The sequence below is a fragment of the Eretmochelys imbricata genome, chromosome 8 (genome assembly GCF_965152235.1).
Source record: "Eretmochelys imbricata isolate rEreImb1 chromosome 8, rEreImb1.hap1, whole genome shotgun sequence".
Lineage (NCBI taxonomy): Eukaryota > Metazoa > Chordata > Testudines > Cheloniidae > Eretmochelys > Eretmochelys imbricata.
In genome coordinates this window covers 89,715,382-89,736,129 of record NC_135579.1, presented here as the reverse complement: position 1 = coordinate 89,736,129, position 20,748 = coordinate 89,715,382, and the positions used below count along the sequence as shown (strand labels likewise).

The window sequence follows — 20,748 nt, the reverse complement described above, 5'->3', positions numbered from 1 at the left end:
GCGTTCCTTCGAAGTAGGGGACCAGGTCATGGTCTTAAAGGCACTCCAGGCTGATAAAATGGAAGCGTCGTGGGAAGGGCCATTCATGGTCCAAGAGCACCTGGGAGCTGTTAATTATCTCATGGCATTCCCCACCTCCAACCGAAAGCCTAAGATGTACCATATTAATTCTCTAAAGCCCTTTTATTCCAGAGAATTAAAGGTTTGTCAGTTTACAGCTCAGGGAGGAGATAATGCTGAGTGGCCTGAAGGTGTCTACTACGAAGGGAAAAGTGTTGGTGGCGTGGAAGAGGTGAACCTCTCCATGACCCTTGGGTGTATGCAGCGACAGCAGATCAGGGAGCTGTGCACTAGCTACACGCCGACGTTCTCAGCCACCCCAAGACTGACTGAACGGGCATATCACTCCATTGACACAGGTAATGCTCACCCAATTAGAGCCCAATCTTACCTGGTGTCTCCTCAAGCTAAAACTGCTATAGATCAGGAGATCCAGGATATGCTACAGATGGGTGTAATCCACCCCTCTGGCAGTGCATGGGCATCTCCAGTGATTCTAGTTCCCAAACCAGATGGGGAGATACGTTTTTGCATGGACTACTGTAAGCTAAATGCCGTAACTCACCCAGACAACTATCCAATGCCATGCACAGATAAACTATTGGAGAAACTGGGACGGGCCCAGTTCATCTCTACCTTGGACTTAACCAAGGGGTACTGGCAGGTACCGCTAGATGAATCCACCAAGGAAAGGTCAGTCTTCACCACACATGTCGGGCTGTATGAATTTAATCTGCTCCCTTTTGGGCTGCGAAATGCACCCGCCACCATCCACCTTGTAGATGATCTCCTAGCAGGATTGGAAGAATATGCAGTCGCCTACCTTGACGATGTGGCCATATTTTCAGATTCCTGGGCAGAACACCTGGAACATCTACAAAAAGTCTTTGAGCGCATAAGGGAGGCAGGACTAACTGTTAAGGCTAAGAAGTGTCAAATAGGCCTAAACAGAGTGACTTATTTTGGACACCAGGTGGGTCAAGAAACTATCAACCCCCTACAGGCCAAAGTGGATGCTATCCAAAAGTGGCGTGTCCCAAAGTCAAAGAAACAGGTCCAATCCTTCTTAGGTTTGGCTGGATATTACAGGTGATTTGTACCGCAATACAGCCAAATCGCCGCCCCACTGACAGACCTAACCAAAAAGAAACAGCCAAATGCAGTTCAGTGGACTGAAGAGTGCCAGAAGGCCTTTAACCAGCTTAAAGCGACACTCATGTCTGACCCTGTGCTAAGGGCCCCAGACTTTGACAAACCGTTCCTAGTAACTACAGATGCGTCCGAGCATGATGTGGGAGCAGTTTTAATGCAGGAAGGACCGAATCAAGAATTCCATCCAGTCGTGTTTCTCAGCAAGAAGCTGTCTGAGAGGGAAAGCAACTGGTCAATCAGTGAAAAGGAATATTACGCTATTGTCTACACTCTGGAAAAGCTACGCCCATACGTTTGGGGACGGCGTTTCCACCTGCAAACCAACCATGCTGCACTACAGTGGCTTCATACTGCCACAGGAAATAACAAAAAACATATTTGGTGGGGTTTAGCTCTCCAAGGTTTTTATTTCAACATACAACACATCTCAGGAGCTTCTAACAAAGTGACTGATGCACTCTCCCGTGAAAGTTTCCCAGAATCAACTGGTTAAAATCGTCCTTGAGATGTGGGAAATTTTGTTAGTCTTTATACAGTTGGTAGTATATTTAGAGGTGCATGTGTCTTATTAATTCTGTTTTCTCCTAGAGCTCCAGGAAGAAATCACAGCCTGTGTTTTCACCCTATCTGTGATTTGGGGGGCGTGTCATATAAAAATAAAGGGAAGGGTAACCACCTTTCTGTATACGGTGCTATAAAAACCCTCCTGGCCAGAGGCAGAACCCTTTCATCTGTAAAGGGTTAAGAAGCTAAGATAACCTCGCTGGCACCTCACCAAAATGACCAATGAGGAGACAAGATACTTTCAGAGCTGGAGTGGGTGGGGGGGAACAAAGGGTCTGTCTGTCTGTGTGATGCTTTTGCCGGGAACAGATCAGGAATGCAGTCTCAGAAACTCTGTTAAGTTAGTAAGTAATCTAGCTAGAAATGCGTTAGATTTCCTTTTGTTAAATGGCTGGTAAAATAAGCTGTGCTGAATGGAATGTACATTGAGGAGCGCTGGCAAATGAAGGCTTTCAGATATACTTGGCCTGAAGAGTTTTAAAAGTCTGAGTTATACACTCATCACTCTAAATACAGTAGAGATAAGATAAAGCTGTTGAGCTACAGTGAGTGAAGCATGCTCTGCACTGTACTGCTAACAAAGTGGTCATTCTAGTTCTCCTTACCCTTTTGTTTTATTGCTTCTTAGTAGGGTTGCTCAAAGAACTTTGAACAAAACATTCTCTTGTTGTAAAATGGGGCATCGTTGAAATTGAAATTTTCCATAGGAAAAGAGCAATTTTGGCAGAGGTTTCCATCTGGAAAATCAAAACATGTAATTTCAGGTTGACTCCATATTAGTTTCTACTTCTGCCTGAGCCACTGCTGTGCGTCATGGGAGTTGTAATTCTGGGTTAGTCATGCCCCCATTTTCCCCTTTGGCCCCCGGTCCCTAGCCCTACTTTATCTTCCACGATGCCCCTCTGCAAGCTCCCTGGAGTAGAGTCTCCAGGAGGCAGCCTGGAAGCTGAAATGGATGCAGACATCAATGCTGACTTGACCCCAAGTGAAACGAAGATAAACCAAAATGAAATGTTTTGACGTTTCCGAATTGAAATTTTTCTGAATTTTTCATTCTGTGGAAAAAGTTTTGATATATCAGCTTTTTGTCCTGATGTGGGGCAATATCTCAGGGACAGACATTCAATTTGTCAATTACAGTTGAGTTACATCTGTAGTGAATGAGTAAGCAAACCTGTATGGTGCACTAGACATTAAACTGAAAAGATTTTGATTTGATAAACCAGAGAAAATCTGGAATAACCCCTGATATCAGAGGAGAATTTGCATTGCTGTAGCTAAGATCGCAATACAGTCCAATGTAGAGGAGAAAAATAGAATATTAGATATTTCAGAGTCTACATTTCAGTGGCTTTTTCTCTTCAATTTTCTAGTGAAGCCGTTTCCTCCCTCTAACGTTAAGGCAGAAATCACCAAGAATGTTGGGCTGCTGAATGTGAGCTGGACAAACCCAGCATTTTCGAACAGCGATCTTAAGTTTCAGATTCGGTACTCTGTGAACAGGGAAGAAATATTGTGGGAGGTACTATTATATTTAATACAAAATAATGTTTTCATCCTTGCAGTGTTTGTGCATGCAAAGTCCATGTCAATCAACCAATGTATGTTGAATTCGTTCTAAATGATAAAGTATTTTAGTTTGCAATAGAATTTATTTTCTGCGGCAAAATTATATTAGTGGGCTGTCTTTTTCATTGGACTCAGTGGCAGGAGGTCTGAATTTACCAGTTTGAGGAATTAAGATCTCAGTCAGATGCCTAGAAAACTGTGTGGTGTTCCTAATCTAAGTATTTTTAATTCTTTTGCAGATATTTGAGGTTTCAAATGCACCAACAAGATCAGCCATGATAAAGGTACTGGACCTTTGTGTTGTATATATTGTTCAGGTGCGCTGCAGTGGACTAGATGGATTAGGTTACTGGAGTGATTGGAGTAAACCAGCGTATACCATTGTACAGGATATCCAAGGTGCGTGTAGTTTGTAAATATACTCTGAAGATTATAGTTTTATGCATGTATGAAATTGTTCTCCTTCTTAAAATGGATGTAATTTTGCAGCTCCCCTGAGAGGTCCTGAATTTTGGAGAGTTATTAATGAAGATCCCATAAGGAAGCAGAAAAATGTTACTTTAGTTTGGAAGGTATGAAGAATTGTATTTCAGCTTCTGTCTCTCACTGTCTCTGTTTCTCACTCATGATATGGATGATGCCACAGTTTGATGGCTTTGTGGGATGCATGATTCAAAAGTGTTGGTGGAGTTACTGGAGGTGGGCATAGAGCAAGCACGTGCGGTCCTGAATGACAGACTCAAACATTCATTATTCATGGTCCTTTTATAGACAGTACAATTAGGACACAGCTTCATTAATTTTACCACCTCTCACTCAGCAGCCCTGTCAGGTAGTAGAGGTTCCTAAAAAACATTGGTGGCAGTACTGCAATATAATCAGAATATAGTTCTTACCTCTTTTCCTCCCATATCTTTCTCTCTTCTCCTTACTGCTTTTTGCAGTTGTCTCTCCCTCTCCCTTTTCCTTATACACTGAAGTCTTTTCTACCACAAGCTGGCAGAGCTGTTTTTCTTCCCTTTTCTCCAACTTAATAGGATAGAATCCTTCCCTCTGCTGTTGCTCTGGTTGCTCTGGATGGTTATGAGGTCACAGTGACTCTCCGTTCACTCAGTCAGTCAGCAGCCATTTTCATTCAGCAGCAGGGCAGGATTCCAGATTTACAGTTCAACAGAACACTCGCCAGTGACCCTGCTAACTGCCCTGGTTGTCACACCAGAGGCCCATCTTGGGTGAATAGGATCTGACCGTACCCTAAGCATAGTTACATGGGGCAATCAGTAGCACAGGCTGTATGGGGTTATTTGCTGCTCGTATTTGTTCATCACCCACACAGCATATACTGTATACACATAATCCCCGCCTCTCAAAGCAAGCAAGTCCTTTTGTTCTGCTAAAGAACCACTGCATCGTCAGCTCCTCTTCCCAACCTCCCAGCACCCAGAATAGGAAGGACAGTATTTTGGCCAGAGTGTAAAGCACTCACCATCCTTCCTGTCGAGACAAATCTTGCCACCTGGGCTGTACTGATTCGCTGCAGTTTGGAGGAATAGAAACTCCAATATCAGATGTATAAGTCAAATCATGATATCTTAAGATTTGACCAGGCAATACACAATAAAATATAATTGCAAAGATGTACCATTCATTTATTTTAAAAAGTTTTTTTTAAAATATTGCACTTGAGTCTGATGCTTACATGTGCCAAAAAACAAAGGCTTCAGCTGGCTACCTGCAGGTGTCAGGAAGGGATCCCCCAGGCCCCCCACCCCCATGTATTCTGTTGTGATGTTTTTTGTTTCCTTCCTCCGAAGCATCTAGATGGCCACATGGAGATGGGACCATGGACAGGGTAGGCCAGTGCTCTGAGATGACACTGAGACTTCTCTCTTTCAAAGGCTTGGCTGGCTGGTTCTTGCTCATATGCTCACTGATCGCCATGTGTGGCATCAGGAAGGAATTTCCCCCAGGTCAGATTGGCAGGGACCTTGGGGATTTTCACCTTCCTCTGCAGCATGTGGGTTGCTTTCCAGAATTATCTGGGTACACCTCACTTAGTCATTTCCCTGCCATTGCAGGACCCTCGGGCATTGTTGCACCTCAGTCCCTCTTATTCTCTGCCTTTGGCACACAATCTAGTCTCCTTTGGGCTTATTTTGGTTGTGAGGCCCTTCTGGCCTTAAACTCTATGATTTGGAGTCTTTTAAAACAGTGGATGCAAATTATATTGAAAGATGTTCGTCTCCATTTGCCAGATTCTCAGAAAAGGAGGCCAAGGTCTGTGTGCAGAATTGTTCCAGCAACTATAAACCATCCCCTGTACAATTGCTGTGACTCTACGTGCAAACAGTGTAATTGCACATGCAAACGATTAGTTAGGTGACTGACTAACTACCCTTATTTGCACATGTAGTCATGGTAACTATGCCTGCAGCCTCGCATGCATTATTGCATCTGGTCCTGAGTCTCTTACTGAAAATACTTCCCCAAATTAGGATCATGGCAATTCCTTCTGGCTCTGCATCCTTTAAAAATAATAAGATAAAACGATGAGTTACCAGAGCAAACTAAAGGTTTGCATTTCCTCAATCACACTTGTCTTAGGAGCTATGGTAAGTAGAGATGTCAGGCGTCAGTGATTATGGAAAAACTTTAGCCTGTTTAAATGCACAGCAATATTTTAGGTATAAGAAAAGTCGTCTCCCTGATGGGTATTATTTAGGGTCCTGCTCTCTCAGAACTAGAAGGCTGCTCTCTACTGTCAAGTGAAAATCAAACCCTAGCAAGCTAAAATATACTGATATTTCCTGCAGCCATTGATGAGGAATTACTCATTATGCAGTGTGTGTGGATATATTGTAAAGCATCACACTTCAGAAAACATCACTTGGACTGAATATGTCACCAATGGCACTACCTGTATGTTTCCATGGACTGAGGACGCACACACCATTACAGTGCTAGCTGTTAACTCAATTGGAGCTTCCTCAATGAATTTTAATTTAACTCTGTCGCAGCAAATGAGCACAGGTAAGACTAACAGGTTAGTAATAACACTGATGCATTCAGAAGATGTTTAACATTAGGAATGCCTACTGTGCTTTTGACAGTTTTCTTTTAACAAAGAAATCTTTATTAAGAAGGAAAATGTACCTCTTATGATGACTTTCTCTGCTATAATAGGAATGAAAAGCCTGAAACTCCACATTTTTAACAGAACTGAAATTTCCCAATATTTAGTTTCAGCAACGCAAAAACATTCCCACTGTGGGAACATTTTTGGTTGTTCTGAAATGAAATATGCACCCCAAGATCCTGGCTGCTCACCTGAGGGATGCTTGGATCCCTCGGCTGCCAGCTGGGGAGCTGGGCAGCCCTGGCAGCCTGCTGTGTGAGCTGTGGGGGACCCAGAGAACTGGATAGCCTGGCAGCCTACCTGGTGGACTGCAGGGGAACTGGAGATCCCAGGAAATTGAGCAGCTTGATTGACATGCTCCAGCTTTCTGAGAACCCTCTGCAGATGAGCAGTGGGAAAACTAGGGAGCCAGGTGGGCTGGCAGGAAACCAGGCAGGCGGGCTCGCTGGCCAGCCTGCTTCTTCTGTCAAGACTTTTGATGAAATCAACGCCTTCCTGTGGAACATTTTGATTTCCATTGACTCGGCATTTTCTGACAGCTCACTTATTCATTATGACTTTACACTTCATAGTAGCACCCTCTTTGTTGATTCACCCAGACTCTGCCTTGTTAGCTGGTAGTCTGTATTTTAAATGTCATGGGAAGCATTACTGCAATCTGTAGGCAGAGCTGAAATTTTGTCAACTAGTATTTAAATGCATGTGCTTTCTATGGGTCAAAGTCTGGCTAATGGTGTGCATGAACGTACCCCAGAAAGGCTGCAGCTAGCAGTAGGAGTGCAAGATGGAAATTGGCCACCTAGGTTCTTATCCCTGTTCCATAGAAGAGCGTAACACCACATGAGCCGTAGATTTATGCTCTGTTTTGCTAGCGACATTTTGATGGTTTTTAGCTATTACAGTATGTCTCAACTAAGGAGTGAAAGTTTGAAAGTTCGAGGTAAGAACCAGGAATATTGCTCAAAACAGGAATATTGCTTAAGGAGAGAACACTGTGTGAAATGTGGTGGGAACACAACCCACAGATTTGATCTGTTTAACACCTGGAGCCAGATACTCAGGGCTTGTCTACAGGGTGGGCTAATATGCTCTACAGGGGTGCGATTTCTCAAGTGCACTAACGATTTTCACATTAATCGGTCCATATAGATGCTGCTGGCGTGCTTTAATGTAGTGCTGTTTCAAACAGTACTACATTAAAACACACTAGGGTACCTTCTATATGAACTGTCAGAATCTGCATAGACTAATTAATGTGCAACATGTTGGTGTGCTTTAGAAATCACACCTTTGTAGAGCACATTACCCCACTGTGAAGATAAGTCCTGTGCAAGTGTAAAACAATGTCACTTCATTGACTTAAGTGGAGATGCAAAAATAAACAACAAAGAACCTAAACCATTATAATCTTTTTCATCTCTGTGTGGGATCTGAGATTTAGCATGTATAATCCAACTCTGATTTGGTATAGCTGATCTCATTTTAATCATGCTTTTTTCTGTTTTATCAGTGAATATTGTGCAGTCACTCAGTGCTTATCCAGTAAACAGCAGTTGTGTAATTCTGACCTGGACACTTTCACCTCAAATGTATGTGATGTCTTTTTTTCTTGAATGGAAAAACCTTAATGAGGAAGAACAAATGAAATGGATACGAGTTGCTCCAAATATTAGCAAATACTATATTTATGGTGAGTTTGTACTTGAAAATAAACACACGTGATATTTTTACCTGTGTTACACTGTGGTGAAAGGTTGCACTTTCTGGGTACATGAATCTAGCTTCTCTGCTGTATCCTTCTCTCTCTTTTTTTTGTAATGAAAGAATACTTTGAGTGTTAAAGATTGCTCTTGGCTGTACTGGATCTTACTTGTCAGTTGAGGATCAACTATAGAGTTAATGACCTGGGCTGATACAGGATTGCTGACTTGTCCTTATTGCTGTTAAAAACCCAGGCCCTGGTCCTGCATCACCTTGTGTCACGTGGGCATTGGTCCGCAAAGCCATACGCACCTTAGTCGCTGCGCACAAAGGAACTGCAGACTCGTTGGTTCAGATCTGCACAAACCTCCATATTCACTCTGGGCCTGACCCTCCTTTCATTTGCACCTGCTTTATGCTGATATATCTGCATTGATCTGAATGGAGTTGTTCCTGATTTACATCCATTTAAGGATCATCATTACCATATTGAACTTGGGGAAAAAGTATGCTTCATCTTTTTTACATCCTGTACATGTGTGGGTTTGTATTTGGTTGTGAGGAAGTGATAAAGAGGAAAGGTCAGTTATATATGTTATGCTAACACCAATATATGCTGAATGTATGTTAAATATAAATATTACATATATCTACTATTTATCCAGATTTTACTGTATGTGCTTTGGGGCTTTAATATTTATAATCTTTTCATCAAAAGCTAATAATTCCATAAGAAGAAATTGCTAATATATCCAAAATAGATTGTTGGGTCTACATTTGAATCCAAAATTTAAAGGATTAAACGAGAGAAAATAATTCTTCTTTTCCTGTGGGCTTCCCTTGAACCACTGTTGCATGAGATCAAAGCCTCTCTAGAGGCTAGTATTTTATAGTCTTACTAAATTGGAATTTAAACTCAAAAGTCTGATTTCTTCCTTCCAGATCATTTTATTCTTATTGAGAAGTACCAGTTTAGCCTGTACCCAATATTCCCTGAAGGAGTAGGCAACCCCAAAACAACTGATGGATTCATCAAAGGTGACCAATATGATCTTAATTTTTTTTTTATTAAGCAGCAGCTGGTTAGTAAAAGTTCCCTTTGAATATGATATGGACTCTTGCTCATGTTTTTATGAGAAACAACAAGAAAACTGTTTTGAAAACACAGTGATTGAGATATAACTGACCCTAGTCGAGTTGATATAAATTGGCATAGCTTAGAAGTCAGTGGAGTACCCCCACCAACTTTTCCTGGCACTGTCTCTACATTTTATTTAATATCATAATGCATTTCAAGTTTTGACCCATGTTTTCAAAAGGGTCAGTGTTCTGCAGGGGAAGGGCATATGTTGGGACAATCCCAAGGGGTTTCTGAGGTCCTATATTCCCATGGTTCTTCTGTGTATGGGCTACTCCCTTTATTTGCCTTAGTGATGATTCTGAGTAACAGGGGAACAACGGACTATCCCACAGAAACATGGGAGCCACTGAGTTTTTAGAGTAATTTCACGTCCTGTGTATTTGTACACAAGTCAGGGGTCCCTGGTGTGACACAGTACAATTTACTTAAGGGTGATACAATAAGCATATATAACCTACTAATGTACAGCGAGTAATTTGTTTCTGATTTGTATGCATACTGATCGTTATCTAAACTGTTCTATTTATAGATATTTTAAATTGCAGTAAAGTTAGGACTGATAACTGGAGAAATATTGCAAATAGATTGAAACAGATTCCTTTCGTTTTCAGATAGGAGTGAAAAACGGAATGATGCAGGCATCTATGTGATTCTACCAATAGTTATTTCATCCTTCGTTTTGTTGCTTGGAACTTTGCTGATCTCGCAACAAAGGCATGTTGTTTATTTCCATATACGATTCCCTAAATGTGCTTATAAGAAGACACTGCAGCTTAAAAAGTGTGTGCCTATAGAAACATTCACACCTAGTTAATTTTTGGGACCATTTATATATTTGAGATGTACATTATCTGAAAGGCAGCATAGTCTAGTGCAGTGGTTCTCAAATGTATTTGATTGCACCCCCCCTTCTTCATGTCTGTAGTCGTTTATACCCCCCACACCATACAAGTACATATGCCGATAAAATAATCAACATGCAACTCTCACTAAATATTAAAAACTGTAAGGCATTGATTCAAACAGAGCCATTTAAGTATGGAGTAATGTCAATTTGAAGTGAGATAGTGCTTACTAGCATCACACTGTTGTTACTAGTATGATGGGTGTGCCTGTTTTTTGAAGCAGAGCAATTGCATGAATTGCATGAATGAGCCAGTAACCCATTGTAATAAAAGCAAAAGCAAAACTGCGATCGTGGTCAATGCTTACAATTAAACGTGCACGCCACATCGTAGCAAACGGATTAACGTACAGATGGCAACGACTTTGTATACTTTTCCTATGCAAGCTTAACAGACATCCGTCGCAATGCACGGCGCCATCAAGAGTCAAAGGCACAGCACCATCTGCAGGCTGATATGTCTGGAGGAATCAGCCCCGCTAGTTATTCATTGCTGTGGGTAAAATGAGTGCAGCAAGCTTCTCATGTCCCCGCCCCCCCCAAATACAACCCCCAATTTGAGAACCTCTGGTTTAGTGGATTGAACACAGCACTGGGAACTAGACATTTCTGAAAGCCCATGTTCAGTACCTTTGAAAATCAGGCCATTACCCTGTCTCTGCTTATGTCTTTGTGCTGCCATGATAGTGAGCAGTTCTATATTTCTGTCTTGAGCACTGCCATATACAATGTGTATAATCAGTACTAAACCAATGCTTTGTCGAAACATTTCAGAATGAAGAAACTGTTCTGGGAGGATGTTCCAAACCCCAAGAACTGCTCCTGGGCACAAGGAGTTAATTTTCAGAAGGTATGGGTTTCCATAGTGATACGTTTTTTTAATATGGGTTTGTGTTTCACACACTTACATTCAGTTTAAAGTGTTAAACTGTTAAGAATTATCCAAATAATCAAACACAAGATCTTGAAGCCATGGAGAGTAGCAAAACACAGGAGTTTTCTTCAGCCGTAGAAAGCTGACAGTTGGATGTGGGCCAGAACCTCGGATCGAGACCTATTTTGAAATTCATGGGCAATCTTAGGGTATGTTTACACTGCACTGTAACTCTCAGTCTGTGGACCCAGTGTTTCCAAGCCTGTTCTTGAGCATCCACACTGCATTGTAAACTTGGGCTTAACAGTTGCTGGACCCAGGTCTCACAGCCATGCTAATGCATTCACACTGCATTATGCAGACCTTCTGACTCTGGTCTGCAGCATAAGCTGCATCCACACTGCAAAAAAGGATAGGGCTTGGACTCGAGTCAGAGCAGGACTTGGGCTCTGACTCACTCCTCCAGCAGCGTGCCAGGACACAGGTCCTGTATGTTTGCTGACCTGAGTCACACTGATTTTTGTGTGGGTGGGAGTGGGGGCTAGGACTCAAAGTTGAGTCAAAGTCCAGGCTTAGTGTTTAGTAGAGCTAAATCCTGCCACCAGATGATTCTTAGTTGTATGACACCCTTTGAAGTCAGGGGGCGGGGAGGGCACATGTCCAGACCCAGGGCCAAATTCTTTGCTGGTGCAAACTGGCTCAGCTACAGTTGACCTGTGCCAATTTACAGACTTAAATGAACAGGCACCAGTTCAAACCAGCTGAGAATTTGTCCCTCTGTTCCAGAATTTGACACTTATTGTGTAGTCATTGAGATAGTAACTTAAAAATTCAGGATTACTATTTCATAAAGAAACTGCATCTAATGGACCATGACTGTTTGATTTTTTTCAGATATTTAATTTTCATTCCCAGTGAAGTTTTCTTTTCTCATCTTTTATTTTATTTCATTTCATTTAAACAGAGAATGGACATTCTTTGAAGTCTAATCATGATCACTTCCTGCTGAACCATTGTGCCAGCTCCCAGACTTCATATACAGAATTGTTAGAAGATTTTTCTGTTTACATTCAGAAGACAGGAAACACAGATACAATACATGATGATTGATTTAAAGATAGTCCTGGAAATAGTTTTGTTCAAAACTTAAGATGCCCATGCAAAATCAGGAACAATTGCCATATTGCAGCTTAGAGCAGGGTTTGCTACACATGTCGGCAAAAATCTTGCTTTAAATCACATTTTTAGTGACCTGTTTATTAAGGCTCTGATTTGCAGAGGGCTGAACACTTTCATCTCCTAGGCTTCAATAAGAGATGAGAGTGCCCAGCACCTATGAGGCTGGAGCCATAGAAGCAGAAATATCAGAATGGTCTGAGATTCAGCTAGTTAAGTGCAAGACTTGCCCCATTATCATCTTAAAATAATTCTTTAACAGAGTTATTGGTTGTTTAGCCCAAGAACTAGCCTGATTCTGATGCTGAACAGCTTTGGGAATTTCCACTGACTTCAGGCATGTTGAGGATGTACACAGCACTGCCATAAAGGTCAATGGGAGCTGATCACATGCATCTGAGTGCAGAATTTAGTCCAAAGAATTTGCAGAAATAATTCAGAATGTTCATTGTGCCAAAGTTTTCTGTGACAAGCACCATTGTCCATGTTGTGTTGTGTAGACAGGTACTTCACTCACTATCATTTAAACACAAAGCTATTATCACAGCCACTTTAATAATAGTGTCTGACATTAGGGGTGTGTGTGTGTGTGTGTGTGTGTGTGTGTGTACAAATCTGTTGTTACCCTTAATATGGCAACTTCTGCTTAGTATAATCTCCATTTAGCATCGTTTCCTGTTTATAGCTAACCTATTAAAGTCTTTTTTTCTTTTTTGTTTGAAGTGTTGCTGTATTGTTAGAATGCAAAGAATATCATTTAATATTAAACAAAGTTCATTGAAATATATAATATAGGGCCTGATACAAAGCTCCCTGAAGTCAGTGAGACTTTTTCCATTAGCTCCATGGAGCGGTGGACTAGCATCACAGTGCTGCTATACCGACAAGGATGGCGAAAATGCCTTACAATTTTGAAAAGTATCAAATATGGCTGTAGGGCTTTGAACAAAGATTTGCATATTGCTGGAGGAAGTGTGTGAGTGTGAGTAGCACAGAGACCTTTTTATTTACTTAATTAATTTAGCTATATATAGAAAAGGAAACTTATCACCACCGCCCCAATAACTCACATGTTGGATCAGGGACTGTGGGCCTGATTCTCCTCCCACGCTGGTGTAAATCAGGAGTAAGTCCATTGAAATCAGTGAAGTTAGACTAATTTACGAACAGCCAAAGGAGAGTAAAGGATTTATACTCCCATGACATTATTCCATATTCTTATGTCCTGTTGGGTTCCTAGCTAAGGAGAAAGAAGTTATGCATGTGAATATAAAGTGTTGTGACAAATTTCTGTCCTTGCCTCTGTGGGTCCCACGTTTCCTGGCAGATTTCGCTAGCCTCAGAGGCTCACTGTGACCCTCCACATAACCCTTCTTTCTCTAGAGACAAGGATCACAGTCTACTGAGCCATTTTCATCATAAGCCAGCGAGGGAGGTGAGGAGAAGTTATCCTTCCTTGCACAATCTCTGTTGTCTTCCAGTCTCAGTGATTAATCAGGGGCAAAGCAGGGAGGGAGCCCAGGCCCACCCCCTACTCCAGGCTCCCCCCCAAGGACCCTAATAGTATCACCTATGGTAGCTGACCTTTTAGAAACATGACATGTACAATTCCCTGGGTTACTTCCCCCACAGCAGCCCTCACTTCCTCAAGCTCAACTTCACCCTTACCTCAGGGCCTCCTTCCTTGTGCCTGATATGGTGTGTACTACTCAGCCTCTCCAACAGCACAACTTCCTCCCACAGCTCCTGACATGCACACCCACCTGACTGGCTGAGAGGCTTTTAACTAGTTTCAGCCAGCCCCTGATTGGCTTCAGGTGTCCCAATCAACCTAGCATTCTCCCTGCCTTCTGGAAAGTTCTTAATTGGCCCCAGGTGTCTTAATTGACCTGGAGCAGCTGCCATTTCACTTATCCTGGTACCAGGGATTTGTTTAGCCTGGAGCTAAAATATCTATCTCCCACTACTTTTCTATAGCCATCTGGCCTTGCCCCGTCACAATGTGTTGTGCTGAATGGGAAATTGAAGGGTCATGTGACCTTTGACAGCATGTACTGCAATACAGTCTATATATTTAATGCATGCTTCCTTCGTACGCTTTATTAATCTTAGTGAAAAATGGGCCACATGGGTATGTCTACAATGCAATAAAAGACTCATGGCATGGCTGAAGCTGGCCCGGGTCAGCTCACTTGGGCTCACAGGCCTTGGGCTGTGGGGCTAAAAATTGCAGTTTAGGCATTGGGCAAAGACTGGAGCCCGGGCTCTGAAACCTTGCGATGCAGGGGTGTCTCGGAGTCCAGGATCCAGACTGAGAGGGAGACTGTCTACACTGCAACTTATAGCCCTGCAGACCAAGCCCTGTGAACCAGTCAATTCACCAGGCTCTGAGACTCGTTATTTTTATTGCAATGTAGACGTACCCATACTGTCCTCAGATGAGCACCGTTGAGTCTCTCTGATTCCATGTGCATCCAAGGCCAGGGTCTATACGCCTTTGAAAATAGAAGGAATTTATGGAGCTGGGGCCAGATTCTGCCCTCATTTATTTGAATGCAATTTCCAGTGGGAAAAACGAAGTGTAGAACTTGTACTGTAACTCTCATTAGCTTTAATACCCATTGCCTGGATAAAACTTCCACATATCAGCACTAGAAACCTCTAACATCCTTATGTCTGAAGCCACGTGTAACTCTTATTTTCTTTTGATACGTCTGTCAGAATGCAAGGTTAACTAGAGTCAATAATTGATTACTAATGTGTGTATTTGATATAGTATGTTCTATGATTGATACTGCAAGGCTGTATTTATGGAGTATTAGTTTAACAAAATATTATCATTTTTAACCATTAATGCAGTACAGCATAGGATGGGTAAATCCTGCATCTGTCCTGTAATCTTGCAAAAATGTACACACGTGCTTAATGTTAAGATTATGGATGATCCCACTGATTTTCCAGTGAAATGGCTCTTGTACTTAAGGATAAGGATGTGAATAAGTGTTTGCAGGATTGGGTCATAGGGTCTAATCCTGCAGACCTTACTTATCCAAAGCTCCAAATGATTTCCAAGGGAGATATGGCTGAGTAATGACTATGGCACTATCCCTGAAAAGATTTATGCACATGTTTAACTTTGCATAGTGTGAGTAGTCCCATTGACCTCAGTGGGATTATTCCCAGTGTGTAAAGTTAAGCAGGACCTAAGGACTGCAGGATTGTGAGTGGAGCATATTTTGTAGTCTTCCTGTGTCTGGCAAATGAGTGTGAATTAAATTTTACTCTGTGCCACCTAACGCCATGAGTATTCCCTTTTGGTTTCATAGAATTATGTTAACTGCTATAAAATATTTGCACAAATCATATGACACACCTGTTGAGAACATATTTTACAGCGATATTTACACATATTACTCTGTCATTATTTACATTATATTATAGTATTACATCTTTCTCAGGAGATTGTATATTCATTGTATTTATATATTCATCTAATATATTTTACTTAGTGATGTGTTTGATTCAGCAGAAAGTGACCTTTACTAATTGAAATGTCTATTTTAAAAAGTGGTATTTGATCATTTAATTTTTGATATTTGATAAAATGTGATAGGCAGTATTCTTAATGTGATTCTGTAGAATTCATATCCAGAGTTATGCTTATGCTTCGGAGCATAAGTCAACCTTTAGTAATTGGTGGTCAGAAAGAAACATGCTTGCCGAGAGGTCCACAGCTGCCTACTGTGGGATTTCTGCTCTGAAGTATCTTGTACTGGCCACTGCTGATGAGAGAATACTGAACTAAATGGACCATTGATCTGATTCATTACAACAGTTCCTACATTCCTACCTGGATTCATAGGTGATCTGCCTTAGGGAAGGATAAATTTCAATAAGGGACATTCAATATGAATTAAAGACATTGCTTGGTATATGCATTGTAGCAACTGTCTGCAGCTCATTTCAGTAATCAGTTTGCTAATTTTAAATGTCATATTCACAGTACTTTTGAAGTCCATGAGAGTTCTGAGCATGCAAGCACTGCAGAAGCTATCCCAAATCAGCATTTAGGCTACAATTCAGCAAGGTACCAAAGCAAGTGTTGACATTTAAATGTGTGAGTAGTTTAAAAACATGCTTAAATACCTTGCTAAATCAGGGCTTAAATGCTATGGTGATGGCTATTCTAGGTTAAACAAACACCCACGAGCCTAAGATAGATAAAATTGTACCATACCTTTTTATAATGTACAACAGCCTAAGCATTTTGAAATTTGGAATCATTACTTTGGAAGGTTTCCTGCTGTGATATAATATCTGTATGGTTTGTTAACATAAACACAATCTGTTGTTTTTAACTAATTATTTTTTTTATTTGTCTTAATTAAATTCATCAGTGGGTATATACTTTAAGGTGAACTTTTCTTAGTAGTAAATAGGAAAGCCAGTTTCCTATTATCAATTTATACTGCGGTATATTTGAAATGTTTATATATATTTCACATCCTTTATGATGTAGGATAAGATGCATTTCCTTAAAATAAGTGTGTGTGTGTGTGTGTGTGTGTGTAAATTTCAAACACGCAGTCCTTACTCACAGGTGAAGAGCCTAAAAAAATTATTAGATGGCAGGATTTGACTCTAGATAGTATAATTGTAACAGGCAGGGTCATTTCAGTTGTGTGTAAATGATTTTGATTCATTTCTAATATGCCAAATTGTTCATGCAATTAAAATAAAATGCCAAAAAAAATCCTGTAGCATATAAGGCTTTATCCTGCAAAGCACTAAAGTACTAGCTTCATTTTAAGGACATGAATAGTGCCATTGAAATTAATGGACTTTGCTGAATTAAGCCAGAATGCTCAGCACTTTCCAGGAGCAATCCTTCCCTGCACGTATAAGACACAGGCATGTGCTTGCTTTCTCTATCCTCAGTTCCCCCCTTTGATACCCTGCCACATAGCAGACTTAGGTTATGTTTGTTTTTCATCAATGTACTTTTTATAAAGTTTTCATCTGTGGCTCTTAAGTACAGTAACTTCACATTGAAATAAAACTATTAACTGATAGATGAGCATTAAAATATGTCTTTTCTTCTAGCCTGAAACTTTTGAGCATCTTTTTATCAAGCATCCTGAAGCAATATCATTTGGGCCTCTTCTTCTGGAGCCAGAAATAGTTTTGGAAGACATCAATGTTGCTAAAGCATTGAAAAGTGAAGACAAGCAAGATTTATTAGCAGTTGATTCAATGTTCACAAAGATTCAAGACTCTGAGCATGACTCGGCTTGTTCTAGCAGCCATTTCAGTAACAGCCTTTCTGAGAGTTCCCATGATGACAAAGTCAGTGAAGGAATTATGAGACAGTCCAATATTAAGTACGCTACAATTATCAGTAACTGCAAATCAAGTGGGCTTTGTGAACAGCAAAAGAATCTAAGTGGTTCATTTAATGGATGCTTCTTAGGTGAAGACTCCTTAGTTACAGATCCTTTCTCTAGGTCATGGGAGGTGGGAAATCAGGCATTTCTAATATTGCCTGATCAACATCCGAGCCAAGCTAGCAAAACGATATCCCTTTCTGTTGTTTCTTCTGAGGGCTTTTCAGAACCTTCAGACCACGATGACATTTTCAGTGATGGAGACAGTCCTGAGAGGAGCCTTTATTACTTAGGGCTAACATCGATTAAAAAAAATGAAAATGAAATTTTTTTAACAGAAAATTCTAGAGTGATGTGTCATCTTCACACAAATGGTTTATTCAAAGACATGGGGTTTCTTCAGGATACTACTTCTGATTTAAATCCCTTTATCAAAAATAGCCTTAAATATGAAAACTCTGTTAAAACCTTTGTACCATACATGCCACAATTTCAGGCAACCACCGTTAAACTACAAGAGACAACAGAGACCAAAACTTAAGTCATAACAGCATAGTCCCATATATCTACCTGATTGCTACTGTTAGTATTTTTTTTAGAAGGGTCAATATCTTCCCCACCCACCTCTCCCCTCAGGAAACTCTCAAGAATAGTGAACGTGTAATGCCCACATTTTGAAGTTGGATGCCTGCGCCTACATTTGACTGACATAAATCAGCACTTTGGCCCCACAGAATTCCACATAGTGGCCTAATTTAAAAACCTCAAATTAGGGCTTTCATTTCCTCATTTTGTTGTTTCAAGTATTTGGTATTTAATTAGCTATTTGTGGTGCCTACTCTACATGTTTCTCTGACCATGTCCTCTTGCAAACACTCCAATGAGAAAGTTGGTCTTGAAAGGTCCTATGACAAGGATTCCAAAGGTGGCATTTTATTTAAACTTCTCTTTGTTAGGACAGATCCTAGTCTAAGGCCTGTCTTGGGACAGGCCCTTGGCAGCTTTATAGCAGTCCTGGACCACAGGTGATTCCATCAAATGTGCATGGCTACCAAGCCCCTCCCCTTCTGGGAGAGGGGAGCCCATTGCAACTGAGGAACTGAGTGATGGCACTGAAGATGAAGTGCTTGCCCAACACCACTCACAATAGCAGGCCGCAGTCCCAGCACACAGTGCCAAAGGAGCCATCTGTCAACGGAACCACAACTCTCAGTAGAGGTAAGGATCTAGGCAGAGGCCAAACACCTCTGAAAAAGCTCTTTGAGAAGGCAGTGTTTTCTCTTCCCCAACTTCCACCTGCTGCAGCAGCAATGGGTTCAGGGTTATTGCAGGCGTAGGGCTGGAGTAGCCCATGCTTCCCCAGCTGGAGGCAGAAGATGAAAGCAGGCTGCACATAGGGAGCATGGCCTTCCTGATCTCTCCCCCTTGCACAAGCAGCTCTGTAGTGCCTAAATGCAAAGATGGGAAAAGTCCCCTTGTGGACAGTTCTGCACAGCAATTGTCTGTCCAAAGTAGAAGTCACTTTTCAGCTAACTGGTGTGGTAACAAGGGGCCAGGCTTTCATGGTGCGGGGGAGCGCACACGTGTGCGCTGTAATGGCCTGAGGTGTCTTGCTGGCCAGTGTGGAAAATGTTTACGGCACAATGCAAACCTCCAGAGCAGCCAAGCAAAAAAAAAAAAAAGAAAGAAAAAGGGGGCGGGGGAAGAATCAGTCTCCGAATACAAACAAAAGGCAGAGCAGCAGCTGTACAATGTGCCCAGGCAGCTAGCAGCTCGTGCAGCTGCCCTGCTTGCTCACCTCTAGAACTGGCCCTGTGTGTACGCACACCTGTCTATACACGCAGAGAGTATGTTCACCACTTAGGAGTGAAGTACCCATCCCATTTATATAGTGCATATAGTATAAGGAGAGCTCATCATCATCTCAGGCTAATGTGATGGGAGCTCCCTCTCCAGCTTAAATACCTTTATGTATAAAACAGTGCTCCTATAGAAACCAGAGCGTCTGTTAACGAAACTCATTTGTGCTGGGTAGCGTCATACACAAAGCCCCAGCATATTTATGATGGGTAACAGTGAGTATATGCTGTTTGTTTCGGTGGGGTCTACATTAAATTGAATATGTAAAAAAGAAGACCGAGCTGGTAGCAATGATTACTTTAAAGAAAAGTACTTGGCATCCTTCAAGTAAATCCTTGACAGTGAGACGTTTAGCAATATAGGGGGCGGGTTTGGCCTAGCTTCCCCCACACTGTCCCTTTTAAATAAAAGTGAAGGCATCTACCATTGGGAGCGAATAATTACAGGGAAATTATGCCTGTCAATCAAGGGAAAGTGCGTTAAGTAGAACAACAGTGTATAAAGCATTGCCAGAAATAAGAGAATGTATCAGTAGCTAGAGATGTACATTTAGTGCAGTAAGATAACAGGAGTCAGACTTCTTGTGGAAGGCTTTATAGCCTCCCCGTTTTTGTGGGGTTTTGCCTCGGCAAAATAGTGCATCCGGAAATAAAATGGGCACGTTTTTGGAGGCCCCTTTTGAAAATGAGGCTCTAGTAGTGAAGGTACCACAATAAAGTACCCTTTATTTCCAGTCCCATTTCATGAGACCCCATTATAGAAAAGCAATGTTAAGAAGCTACTGTGGTCAAATGGCAAACAGGTAATGATTGGGAGCAAAAGGGTCTTTCCTATATTTTTAATCCTACTGGGATTAAGATTCTCTGTGTGAGCTCAGGCAAATCACTTCACCTCTTTATGCCTCAATGAACCCAGCTGATAAACTGGGTAGGAAGTAGGGTCTCGGAGAAAACCAGATGTTGTGTCTCACCTGAATTTTCTATGGTAAATTACAAAACAAAATAAAAATCCAAACCTATTCTTAAACCAAATATGTATTTTCTACTCTATAATGACTAATTATTTTTATATTGAGAATTTTTCAATTAATTATTTTGAAGAACTTCTAAATAGTATTCAAATATGTAAGGGTATTGAGTTTAGAAATAATTCCAAAATTTAATCTACCCAAAAGCAATGTAAGTGATTTAAAAACAACAACAACAAAAACTTTGAGCTGTGTAGTAG

General features: G+C 41.2%; 1 protein-coding gene across 1 annotated transcript in view; it reads left to right on the top strand.

Moving 5' to 3' along the window:
- The window catches only part of LEPR (leptin receptor), a 61,570-nt gene extending 43,368 nt beyond the window's left edge, over nucleotides 1-18,202 (top strand). Inside the window, exons 10-18 of the mRNA XM_077824144.1 lie at nucleotides 3,150-3,298; nucleotides 3,585-3,744; nucleotides 3,835-3,917; nucleotides 6,159-6,375; nucleotides 7,992-8,171; nucleotides 9,125-9,220; nucleotides 9,935-10,037; nucleotides 11,002-11,077; nucleotides 17,381-18,202. Of these exons, the coding sequence (XP_077680270.1) occupies nucleotides 3,150-3,298; nucleotides 3,585-3,744; nucleotides 3,835-3,917; nucleotides 6,159-6,375; nucleotides 7,992-8,171; nucleotides 9,125-9,220; nucleotides 9,935-10,037; nucleotides 11,002-11,077; nucleotides 17,381-18,202 (1,886 nt within the window). The remainder of the gene's footprint in view (nucleotides 1-3,149; nucleotides 3,299-3,584; nucleotides 3,745-3,834; nucleotides 3,918-6,158; nucleotides 6,376-7,991; nucleotides 8,172-9,124; nucleotides 9,221-9,934; nucleotides 10,038-11,001; nucleotides 11,078-17,380) is intronic.
- The last annotated feature ends 2,546 nt before the right edge of the window (nucleotides 18,203-20,748 follow it).